This window comes from Micrasema longulum, unplaced genomic scaffold (assembly GCF_059751315.1).
Source record: "Micrasema longulum isolate JH-2025_06_02 unplaced genomic scaffold, ASM5975131v1 h1tg000377l, whole genome shotgun sequence".
NCBI lineage: Eukaryota > Metazoa > Arthropoda > Insecta > Trichoptera > Brachycentridae > Micrasema > Micrasema longulum.
In genome coordinates this window covers 553,995-566,938 of record NW_028277578.1, presented here as the reverse complement: position 1 = coordinate 566,938, position 12,944 = coordinate 553,995, and the positions used below count along the sequence as shown (strand labels likewise).

General features: G+C 33.6%; 1 protein-coding gene across 2 annotated transcripts in view; it reads left to right on the top strand.

Annotated features, from left to right (window-relative positions):
• The window catches only part of LOC148282093 (neural cell adhesion molecule 2-like), a 195,131-nt gene extending 183,403 nt beyond the window's left edge, over nt 1-11,728 (top strand). For both annotated transcript variants that reach the window (XM_088225647.1, XM_088225646.1), the window contains 6 exons: nt 147-306; nt 2,951-3,247; nt 4,073-4,372; nt 4,901-5,179; nt 6,295-6,461; nt 11,225-11,728. In XM_088225647.1, coding sequence (XP_088081773.1) covers nt 147-306; nt 2,951-3,247; nt 4,073-4,372; nt 4,901-5,179; nt 6,295-6,461; nt 11,225-11,305 — 1,284 coding nt within the window. In that variant the 3' untranslated portion in view covers nt 11,306-11,728. The remainder of the gene's footprint in view (nt 1-146; nt 307-2,950; nt 3,248-4,072; nt 4,373-4,900; nt 5,180-6,294; nt 6,462-11,224) is intronic.
• The last annotated feature ends 1,216 nt before the right edge of the window (nt 11,729-12,944 follow it).

Sequence of the window (12,944 nt, the reverse complement as noted above, 5' to 3'; positions counted from 1 at the left end):
TACCGTGCTTGAATGTTAGCTGTTGGGGATCAAATGGATTCTTGTTAGATTGAATGGTTTCCATCCATTTTTTCACTTACCTTATTTAATTTACTTATCTTGTTTGATTATCTTTGGAATAACTATGAAGTTGAACTATTGAACAGGGCAAGCAGTTGTACAACAACGCTCTAGAGGGCACTCTGGTTAGCAATCAGAGTTTGGTTCTGCAGAGCGTCAACAGGAGCCGCTCGGGACTGTACACGTGCGTGGCTAGCAACAGAGAAGGCGATGGAGAGAGCAACCCTGTCCAACTGGATATTAAATGTACGAATATTTTATTACCAATTTATTGCTGTCATGGTGAAATGCTATTGTGGAGCCCCAATTTTTATTTAGTTTCACCTAACCTGAGTTATCCTTACTCTTATCCTCAAGATTTGTACTGAAAACAAAGAATACACCTCTACATTACCTTTTAGTTGGTAGCAAACATATTAGGGATTCTAAACAACACTTCTTTTGTTAAAATTTAAATTTTATTCATATTATAAAGTTCTTGTACATTTTATTAGATAATTAAAAAAATATTAATAACATGTATGTATGATTTTTGTTTAAAAATACACTATATGTTGAGTTAAAAAAAAAACATTTTACATCAATCCCATAGGTCGCCAAACATGCTAACGATGATATCAAAAGTTAGTTAATAATTTAAAAATGAAAAAGTATCAAAATTATTTTCAAAACAATAGAAAAAATAATGCCAAAATTTCATATTCTCACCAATTAATATATAATCAAAAAACATTCGATGATGATAACTTTATTCCAGTAATGGCTGAATGGTGCATGGCCAATTGCTCCGTATAATATTACAATAGAAATAACTGATATGATAAATAAGTAAATGCCCATCAAAAGTTTTACATAAATTTAAACAAAATAAGACAAAAATAAACAATCTTGTTTTAAAAACGAAGAATAAGATATTAAAAATTGCAATATTTCAGAAAATACGAATAAACATTAAGGTCCTTATGGCGGTCTTAATGTTTATGACCAATGCGTGTGTAACAAATAAATTATAATGGTGTTTTCTTTGGGTTAGGAAAAATTAAATTCAATAATTAAATTTTAAAAATCTCGATGAGTCCAGTAATAAATAAAAAAATATTTTTGTTAAAAATGTAAGAAATATTTTTTTTTAATTTCGTGGATTTTTAACATAAAACTTTATTCTAATAATGAATTTCGCAAAAACTAACATTTTTTCATTGTTGACAAATAACTATTTGTTTAAGTATAATCCAATCCTATTTTATTTTTATTTTTCCTGCCTTGATGTGTACCCTTTAAATATTTTGAATATGCGAAAGTAAAAAGCGATAACTTGTAAAATGCGATTATTAATTTAAAACATTATTCATTTAAATATATTGAGTAATTAAATTTATATTGTCATTTACTTACTGGCATTTTGAATGAGTTAAATCGATATAGAAAATCCACCATTAAATTTTTATGTCCAAGTGTTTTTATTAAAATGTTGTGTATTAAAACATATTGTTCTCTAAACAGACGTAACATACATCTACATACCTTATCTAGATAGTCTTACTTAATATTTCGGACAATTAAAAAAAAAAATCTAAATCACAAAACAGAAAATCTTTGCATTAGAACTCAAAACAATTAATTTTGTAGACCGACCCCAACTCACAATAAAATGCATAAAAACTCAATTAATAGAGCTATAAATGGATGTACATGTAAATGATTACATGAATAGTGATGACGCAAAAATATGAACAATTAATTGATGAATAAAATAACTAACAACGGTCCATTATGTAAAAATATTAACTTAGAAGTTACGTATTTTTTCAAATTACCGTGTTAGAATGGAATGACTTATTACACGTGAAATTTGTCAATCTTGTAATGTTTTCCATATCATCTAAAGAACAAAATCATAGCCAGGCTATTTCAAACGTCTGTTCCTCAAACATATGTCAGAGTAGGCCAAAACGCCAATCAACGTCACTTACTTACGTACTGGACTAGAATGTATGGTAAAGTAAACCAGGCATAACACAACTATCTCAGCAAAATATATATTTTGGTGAGAATAACCTAACAAATTTGCTGTTAAATCCACCAGTTATTCACATTACATGGTAATCGTATTATGTATGACAAATGTAATTACTTTCAATTTCTTAATTGGCACACTTTTCATAATGTACGAACGTAACTTTTTTGAAAAATATTACGAATCATTAAATAAATCAAATTTTTCATCATCATCATTCCCTTTTCGCACCTAATGGTGCATAAGGCACTGTATTGATACACCAATCGCAGTGTATTTTGATCATTTTTGTTACATGAAGTAGATCATTAGTCTAACGCTTTAGGTACCAGTCCGGGGACTATGAAATATTCTGGTGTAAAAACACCATTTTCAATAAATATTTCTTATCAACCAAGTCGGGAATCAAACCTGAGACCTCTTGCTTGGCAGGCAAACGCGCTGACCATTACACTACTAGGCCGACTATTAATTGTGTTTTTACATACATTAAAAAAAATGCATGAAGTATTCAGGTTTTGTTTTTTCAATATCCGCGTTTCAAGTCACATTTTAAAACTTGATTCTGAAAAAAAAATGTTTTCAAGATATCGAAGTATTTTAAATTTATTTCATTGCTATTTTCAAATCACAAAATATATAGCGTACGATTCGTACCATTTTTTATTACACACCGATTTAAGAGTAGCGAAGCGAAGAATATAAATATTTCATCGCCCCTTCAAACACGTTTGGCCCATGTTAACCCATATTCGATTGTTCATTTATATTGCAAACCAAAATGTCGATATTTGCGAATGAATTTTTAAAGCGCTTTGTAAAGAAACGGTAAAAGATGAATCTTTCTGAATAATTTTGGTTTCTTATTTAAAGTTGCTCCAATTTGCCGACCTGGTCAAGTGAAGGTGCTAGGAGCCGCCAGGAATGAACCCGCCAAGATCACTTGCGAGTTAGAAGCCAATCCAACATCTGTGAACTTCACTTGGAAGTTCAACACAAGCGACTCTGAGCTGACAGAGATACCACCGTCTCAGGTTGCCGTGGACAGGGCGAGAAGTGTAGCCCAATACATCCCCAAAACGGAGGCTGACTTCGGGACCCTTCTGTGCTGGGGCGAAAACGAAATAGGAGTTCAAAAAGACCCTTGTGTATACGTTCTTACTCCTGCAGGTAATATACTGTCTAAAAAATTATCACCCTATTTATTTAGACCTACAGGGCTTTTACATATTGGACGGAGTACCAAAAAGAAACCAGACAAATATTGTGGTCGGCAGAATTTTTGTGGTACGGGGTTCTGCTTATGGGATCATGTAGACCTATCTTTTATCAGTCAGAATCTCAAGTTTTGTTGCTGAAAAGGGTTCCATTGACGGTTGTGAATTTTTTGTGACAGTCGTTTTGTGTGGTCGTCGTTTTTGCCATGGATGATGGAGCGCGTGGTTTGAAGGTTTTACTTCGAAAAACTCGAGTATTTGAGTGGTTTTAAAAGAGGTTAATATTAATTAATGACTACCCTACCCGGACGTTCTCAGACGGCACGAACCGATGAAAATATCACTGAAATATACCAAATCATTCTGGAAAACTAACTACAGACCACCAAAAAAGTTGTGGAGCTATCTGGAGTAGTTTGGAGTTTAGAGAAGTAAATCTTAGTGAAAATTTTGAGATTACAAGGATGACTGCCAAATTTTCTTTTACACTTTTTACTTTGTGCGCCAATTTTTATCCAAAAAAAGTATGACCTCTGTGGTCCACCCCCGTTATTCACCAGATCTAGCCTTTAGTCTGTTTTTAGACTGTTCAACTTTTTTATAAAGAGCTATGAAAAAAATACAACTCCATCGAATTTGACAACTATTTTATTCTAAAACAAGCGATCTTTGGTACTGAGGAAATTCATTTACACCCCGTTTCATTTGATTTTCAAAACGAACAGTTAAATATTGTTTTACGTTATAAATAAGTTTAAAATAAAAATTTTATTTTTAGGTAAACCTGATATGCTTTCAAACTGCAGCATCACAAATCAAACAGTTGACTCCTTACAAATCGAGTGCGTGGAAGGATTTGATGGTGGGCTTCCTCAGGAGTTCTCTGTAGAAGTGTTTAGTACCTCCAACCACCGCCAGCGTGTTAGTACCATCACTTCCAATATTCCTCACTTCTTTGTATCCGGTCTGGAGAGCGGCAATGGGTACGAAGTCATCATCGTAGCTGTCAACAAGAAAGGGAAAAGTGACCCCTGCATACTGAACGCCCTCACTCTCAAATCGGCAGAAAAACATATTGGTACGTGTTTTATTTTTTTATTGATTTAGAATACAAACAGATGAACAGGTTTAAATAATATAAAAATAAACTATTAAAATATTAGGGCCTGCCATTCTATAACTTGTTTTTTTTTTAATATACGAAAGAAAATAATGGATATTTTAACAAAAAAAAAAAACAATATTTACAAATAAACCAAAATTATAGGCCAATTATAGTTTTCTGTATATACGTAAATACAATGCAAAATAAAAATGAAAACAGGCGTTCCCGTGAAAAGCCACTACGTATAATTAAACAAAGATGCCTGGAGAGACTTCGGGACGAGAACCTAACTTGGGAGGACGCGAAGGAGTTGGCAGCTTATATAAATGAATGGCGGTTCTTTGTGGATATCATATGCTCCAAACAGGGAGCGGACATGGAATGATGATTGTGAAAGTTACTTTTTTACAGTTTATAACAATATTCAGGTCATGATTTTACAAGACAAAGTTCCATAGTATAAATATCTGTCAATATTGAATTATGCATTTCTCTTTCCAGCTTACCTGCCCGCGATACTACAGCTGACGCCCGTCATGGGCGCCGTAGTGGGCGCGGCGGCCTCGGTGCTCGTGTGCGTGGCGATAGTCACGGGCGCGCTGCGCCGCCGGCCGGGCCGCGGCGCCGCCAAGGGCGGGGCGGCGGCCGAGGCGGCGCAGGAGCCGCCCAACCCGCCGCCGCCCCGCCAGCAGTACGAGGCGCGGCCCGTGCCGGCGCCGCATGCCCGCGAGGACATCCTAGAAAGCGTCGAGGAGAAAAACCCGGACATCATTCCGCAAGGTAATGCATCAGGTGAAGAGATACACAAATAGTAGATATTGTTGTGCACCCATGTTTTGAGGATGTCTAAATGTTTGTAGACAGGATGTTCTCACTAAGGAGTTATTCCAATGCTTTCCGATTCTTATAACAGAGAAGAAAAACATTTTATGAAGGGAGTATGGAACTCCAGGCATTTACAGGTCTGTCATTGGTTGGTTTTGTACAATTTGTACGTTTTGTACACTTGCACAATTGCATATTTCTGCCTAGCATCAAATTATTGCATTCCATCATGAAAATTATATTTACATAAAAAAAAATTGAACTGTTTTTCCCTCTCTTGAATGATTTATTTATTTTATTCTACACATTATGTACATGCACAATGTATATCCGCATTAGAGTGGGCATATTGCTTTAAGGCAATTTCTCCCTACCTATTCAAACCGTTCAGTTTGAGAAAATTACAAGTACATACCATCAGAATCTTATTATTTTAAACAAAAATTAAAAACAGAAATTAACTTTAAAAAATTCACTAAATTATGAAAAAAGGTAAGGAGAGGTTATAGAATTTATACATTACGCGTAAATTAACACATTAACCCTGACAGCGTTATAAATTTATAATAATTTATAATTTTATACAACAAAATAACTACAGAATTTACACTTTAGTATGAACAGAGGTGAGGTGATAGGATTTACACATCACACGTAAATTTACACATAAACCCTGAAAGCGTTTTAAATTTATAATTTTAAGATAAATTAAAAACAAATATTAACTAAAAAAATACACGATGCTATGAAGAGAGGTAGGGAGATGTGATATGATTAACACATTTCACGTTTATTTACACATCAACCCTGACAGCGTTTTAAATTTGATGATATCCAGACAGCTTGCTTACTAAAATTGGGTATGGTATCTAAAATAAAATTTCAAATTTTACTAAGGAATTCAAACAATTATCTGCATACACACTAAATAAACTTGCATACTGTCGAAAGTGACGTATTCTAATCTATTCAAAGCAAACCACCCCGCGCGTATTATTCTGAGATCTGTAGTTAAGGGTTCAGCACATGTAGAAGTATTGATGTTTATGACAGGCATTTTTCTTTACCAGGTGGCGATGATGAGTACTCAGAAGAGGAAAGAGCATTCGAGTACTTGAACCGGGTCCCGTCACGCATGTACACAGTGTCTGGATTACCGAGACCGCGCCCACGTGACGTTGCTATACCACAACAACTCATCCCCATGGCCAGATACTCCTACACTTGTGATAGGACTGTAAGTGAATATTTTGCATAGTGCCAATAAATTTTGGAGTACAGTGTAATCGGTTGGGGTGGTGCGAGTGACACAGTTTTAAATAGTGTATTTGTTGCACAAAAATCCACAATTAAAATAATACTCTGAGTCTCGATACAGACACCTACTGAAGAAATATTCCATAAATCACAACTTATGACACCAAAACAATTATACGCTTAAACAATACTCACTTATAGATTAAAAAACTACTCTTACTCTAATGAAAGACATAACCTCCACAATACATCACATACAAATAATATAATCACTAGATCCTCAACACATAGATAACTTAAACAAATACAAACTAAAACCACTTTTGGACAAAAGGATTTTGAGTATTATTCAATTAAAATCTAAAACCTACTTCCACTATCTATTAAAACAATTAGTAACGAGAAAATGTTTAAAAAGGCTATAAAAAATAGATAGCGGAGCTAGGTAGAAATAAAATGGATTGTCTCATTCGCCCATACCAATATTGAATCAACTGCTATACAAGTGTATGGCTTATGTTAGGTTTTTGTTATTTTCATTGTGTTTTTGTAATATAAATTATATAGATGTATATAAATACCTTGTTTTTAAAACTGTCTAAATATTTGTTAATTATCTTCGTTTTTTAAAGTTATTCTTCTTTGTTTATTCTCAAATGTAAATTTAAAAAAATATATATTGTTAAGGGTGCTCGGCACGGGAAACCCCAGTGAGGTCACATTATTTTTACTATTAATTATAGTTTGTGAGCCATAAATATGAATAAATAAATACAAATAAATAAGGAAAACATTTTTTTTCTCCGAGAACTGGATTATCAATTACTGCTAGTAGATTCCATAGAATAAATTTGTGTTAAAGTGGTTAGAGATTTTAGGTAATGGGAAGTCAGAAAAAACACCTAATGGTTAATAATTAAACTTGAATTTATAATAAATACACTTGTATATAGGTGGTCACGTATTATTTTTGAACTCCATATAAAATATCTGCCTTAAAACAGGTTGTATCTAATTTGGCCAGACAAAAACATTATCCTTTAAAATTCATCACATTTGTTGCCATATTATTTTTCTATTTGTGGATTTTTCTAACTTGAATTGACGCTTTTTTTGTTTATTCACTTTAATGGCCTGAATTCTTTAGAGAACAAAGTGGCACATAAATATAACACCGGACTAGAGGTATTAATTTTCTAATATTTCGTATTTTTTCACAATTAAGTCTAATGTCACAAAAGTATTGATTAGTCTTCCGTATAACTATTTAAAATGCAATAGGTTTTCTGTCTTAAGAAAAACATGTTTTATTACGTTTGTACGACGTAAATCAACAATAAATGTGTCGCCTACCTTCAAAATCCGCCAGATCCATATAAGTCGATTTTACAAAAAATGCAAAATTCTCTGGGTAACATTTATGTTTTAAAGATTTGTCTATCTTAAAATACAGTAATTTGAAATTAAGAATTTTGCCTTTTTCTTCTCGAAAATTCTTCAGTATTTAAAATAAAGATGTGTTAATTAAAAAATATATGTGGATGTAGCGGATATTGATATTCACTTTTGGATCTGGCGGGTTTTGTTAAACACAGTCAAGGATCTGGCGGATTTCGCAAGTAACTTAAAATTTGTCAATCATTGTCATTTCGGCTATACAGGTTGCTCCAAAATTATTTGTGTCATCAAAATAACAAGAAAAATTTAGTAGGTATCAATGTATTTAATTAGCAAAATAAAAGTACACAATATTTTATCAAAGAATATGGGTAAGGTATACAATATTAACCATAATAATCTAAAAGCAAAGGTAATATACACACATTTCTAGGTAAAATTAAAAATATTATGTAGTAACACATACAAAAACAAGTTTTACATTAGTATACAACTTTATACAAAATTTTCAGTTTCCACTAACGGGACGCATTCTATATCTTCATGTTGTGCGAAGTTTTCGTTCGTTTGTTCAACGTTCTTATAGAACTGTAAAGATGGTTGATTACGCCAATCTTCGCCATAGTGCTTGGTCAGCAATGTAATTACGTCCTTAATTTTTACTGGTGTAATTTTATTTCCCCTTCTTAATATTGAAGGCTCTAATTCACTACAAGTTTTTCCTTTTTTATTGACATACTTTGGTTGACAAAAGTCATGCTTGTAATTTTCTTCTCCTTGCACGCTCACATTTTGTCTTCCACGTTTCAGTAAAAATCTTTTAGTTTGGTTGAATTTGAAATGCCAAGATCCTGGTGGCTTAAATGCTCTAGAAGTTTCATCTTTCCAATTGTAAACATTAACGTCTTCTGTAAGATGATAAACCTTTCCATGTTTTCTGAATATATCAACATATATTTGAGGATCACAAATAATTGACATTTTTTTCGTTTCCTTTTCAATTTGGGCAAACACTCTATCAGGTGGTAAGAAAGAGTGTCCGACCATAGGAAAAATAATTTCTAAATTTGTGATTTGCGGTGGCGCATAAGATTGGAGCCATTTACTGCACATGCCAATAAGTGTACTATTTTTGTTTTGTCCGCCGCAGCCGTCTGCAAATAGTCTTATTATTCTTTTATTATTACTTATTTCAATTGTTGATAATAAATGAAATACAGCGCTTGAAATTTGATTTGATGCCTTTGGGTTATCGGTTTCACTCCAATAATATGTGTGAACATTGTCCAGACAGCTTTTAGAAGTTCCAACAACAGCAGTAAAATTAAACAAGTTAATTTGCCTGCTAAAGTAGGCAGCTTGGTCTGGAAGTTTTGGCAATGGATTGTTTTTTTGGCAATCAAACGATATGGTTACAACTTCGTCCTCATTATTTCTCAGCATATCATAAAAAGCTTTTGCTTTTAGTGAGTGGATTCTTTTTTGAGTGATCAGTTCTTGTTTAATTGTCGCATCAGTCTCACTTTTAATTCTGATGCTCAATTCAGAACAACGAGAGCAGGTGTCTTTTAAGGGTGACCCAAAACCAACATTATATTTTCTATTAAAAATCTTCCTAAAAAATGACTGTTTAACTTGTAAATCATGGTTTACTTCGTTAAACATAGTCCACAATTTGCGAATGCTTAGCTCTGGCGGTAAATATAATCCTTCTAATGACTTAGTACGGCAATAATGGGGTTCAACTGCTTGCAAAGACTCGATAAATGTGTGAACGCTACGATGTCTTTGGATAAAAATATTCCTTTTTCTGTCTCCTCCCCTTTTTTCTTTTGCCAGGCTCCCTGTTTCATTAAAAGAGCGTTGTAACACGCCAGTTACCCTATCTTTACCAACATTTAATATTTGCAAAAAGGCAGTTTTGCATATTCTTAATTGCTTGCGCGGATTAATGATTGTAATGTAATAATCAACACTCATGGTTTTAGGGCCTCTGGTTCCAGATTTTAGCCGAACTCTTTTACATTGTTTGGTACGGCAATGCTGTAATATATAATTATCCTGATCAATTTTATTGGCAGATTTATAAAAATTGCGATGCATTCTGGATACTTCTTGCATAGAAACAGTTAAACATTTAAATGTGTTATTATTTGCGTGTTTACACTTTGGCAGGCTAGGTAACTGTTTCGATGAATATCTGAAAAAAGATTGATTGTTCAATGTTTTGCTTCAGTTAAAAGTTTTGTTAGTTTAATTTTTTTTTAAATCCCTAATAAAGTTTTTATTAAGAAAACGCCATGTTGGTAATTATTCTAAAGGAGGAACATGCTGTATATAAATAACAAGCAATTTTTGACTCACCGATTCTGACGTTCCACTTCTCTTTTCCAGTTGTTTTTATTAACCAAACGTTTTCTAGCTTCCTCGGGAGGAACTTGGTGCACATTTTTTGTCAAATCAGACATTATTTTTACTAAAAATCCACAAATAAAGAGAGCACAAAACACTACTACGAGAGACAAACTGACAATGAAGCCATCTTAATTTTTGACCACGTGATCAAATATACCCGCTCTCTGATTGGCCGATATAGGTCTGAAGGCAAGTTACATGGATCTAGCGGAGTTTGAAATACAACGCTGTTTTTTAGTATTTTTTACGTGAAATCTAGAGGGGTTTGCAAGTATATTAGTATTTTAAACAATAAAATCCACAGTCAGCATTCCGGTAGAGTAAATACTTAATTATCTGATAAAACTGGATCTGGCGGATTTTGAAAGTAGGCGACACAAATATCTGTCATATAAAGGGTAAAAGTAGCGTTTACACTAGGGTATTATAATATGGTTTTGTCCCAGCGTCAGACTCTTTGTGCAAATATAAATTTTAGGAACAGGACAACGGACTAGGGGGTTGTTCCAGAAATAGACAAGCAGGCTATCTTCGCAGAATATTAGATTAAGTTTGCTACTGCGCCTGGCCACATTGTCCTCGTTTTAACACGGACGGACAAGACAATAGTACAGTAGCCACTTACTTAGCGTGCTTTTCGTTTTCGCACATTTTTCTTACTGAAAATTTATTTTTATTATTTAGTTCGTTCTTTAACGATATCAATACATCTTGGTTAAAAAAAAATAATCGGGTAATACATGATATCGCGTATTCATTTTCGCTGCGATCCACGTGTGAACTGAGGCCAAATCGTTGTGTTGTACCATTATCTTGTCTTTCTCGGTCAAGGCTGTTCACAAAGCTAGGACATGACAGTATTGTCGTGTCTATCATAGTGTCCTCGTCTGAAGCGAGCTGAACTGATTAAAATGTTTTTTTTTATTTCAGCAACAAATGCTCATGATGCAACCCGTTGTAGACTTCCGCTTCCGCCAAGCCCAAGCGCCGATAGAACCCGAACGCTTCTGACAAGAAAACTTCTACCCCGGAAGTTTCAACTGAGATTCAACACTTATGTCTTCTATGGCAAAGAAACGTGTGCAATTTGCCGCAGACTGTGTTTATCTGGATTAAATTTTAATACCCAGAAATAAAACGTTATTTATGAAATCACAAACAAAGACTATAAAAATACAATTATTGTTTATTTATAATCTCGAATCAGTCCATTTATAAAGTGGATAGTTTCGAATGCCAAATGATACGATCAACAATATTATTGCCGTAAGTAGGGTAATTACTCATAAGGTTTAAGTGTATTATTCAATTGCTTGAAATATGGACTCTCTGTGCTAAAAATAGAATCTCTAATTTTATGTATAACCAATAAACACACCCATAAAATACTTCATATTGTTGTACAGATAAATTGTAGTTACGTATTATTTATATTAAGACACTTAAATAAAACATTATAGTATATATCTTCTTAATATTTATTTTACCCTACGTTTCCCATTTTCAAATGTCCAAATTTTCAACCCACATTGGGTGTTTAAAAAAAGACTAGAAAAATCTTTATGAAAGGTATTGCAGAGGTCTTGGCATTTACAGGGCTAAAGATCTATCAGCGGATGGTTCAACTTGAGCTAGATGTAACGTTGTGGCCTCAGAGTAACTTGAGAACCTGGCTTTTTTAGCAAGCTCAACCTGAATTATTCTTTTTTTTTCTTCATGAAATTTTTAAATGTAAAAGAAAAGTTTCTATTGAAAAAAAAAAACGCCACCACAATACAATGCGGACAAATCTATTCTATGATTATCAATCGTGAAAATAGCTTTTTTACAGCAATACAATGGGCCATAGGTAAAAGTTCTTTACACGTAGACAATACAATACTCTTTTGTCCCAATACTCGGCAATTGTCCGAGTGTAAATAGCAATTTGCATTGCTAAAAATTGTCCCGAGACATCACCACTGACATAGATGGGCAGACAATCGTCGCTAAACAATGATCACCTCCGTATAGTCCTCTTGTCAAAACTTACAGATAGGACCTTGTGACAATAGCAACTTGCTTGACGTAAACGTGTCGTGCCAAAAAAATAAATTCTTCTGAAAATGGTTGTAGAAAATACTTATTTCTATTATTTTGTTCGTTCATAAACAATTCCATGATATTTAAATTATATTGCAAAAACAGAACAAGTATTATGATTTATTTATTTATTATAAATACGGCCTAAGCCAATTATAACAGTTATATTGGTGACGCGAGAGAGAGGCGCAAAAGTTAATTCCTCGATAGCTTAGAGAGCGCATGAACAGATCCAAGATGGTCCAACAAGGTCAGCCAACACACACGTTACTAAGAACGTTTTCTGCCACTTAACATGCAATGGAAATCGACTCACCTGTGTTGAAGTGTTCTCCCTTGCTCCACCAGATATTAATGCGGGAATGATGCGGATGTCAAGTTCTTACTTATTCTGATTGGTGTATCCGGATTAGATATTGGTTGCGGTGATGATATTAATGCTGACACTTAAGCGGTAACTTCCTATAGCAAGATAGCGGTACGAATATTATTTGTTGTTGTTAGTTTATAGTGCGGATCACAGAAGACATCATTTGTTTGAAGGAAAAATACAGCTGTCAGTTTTATT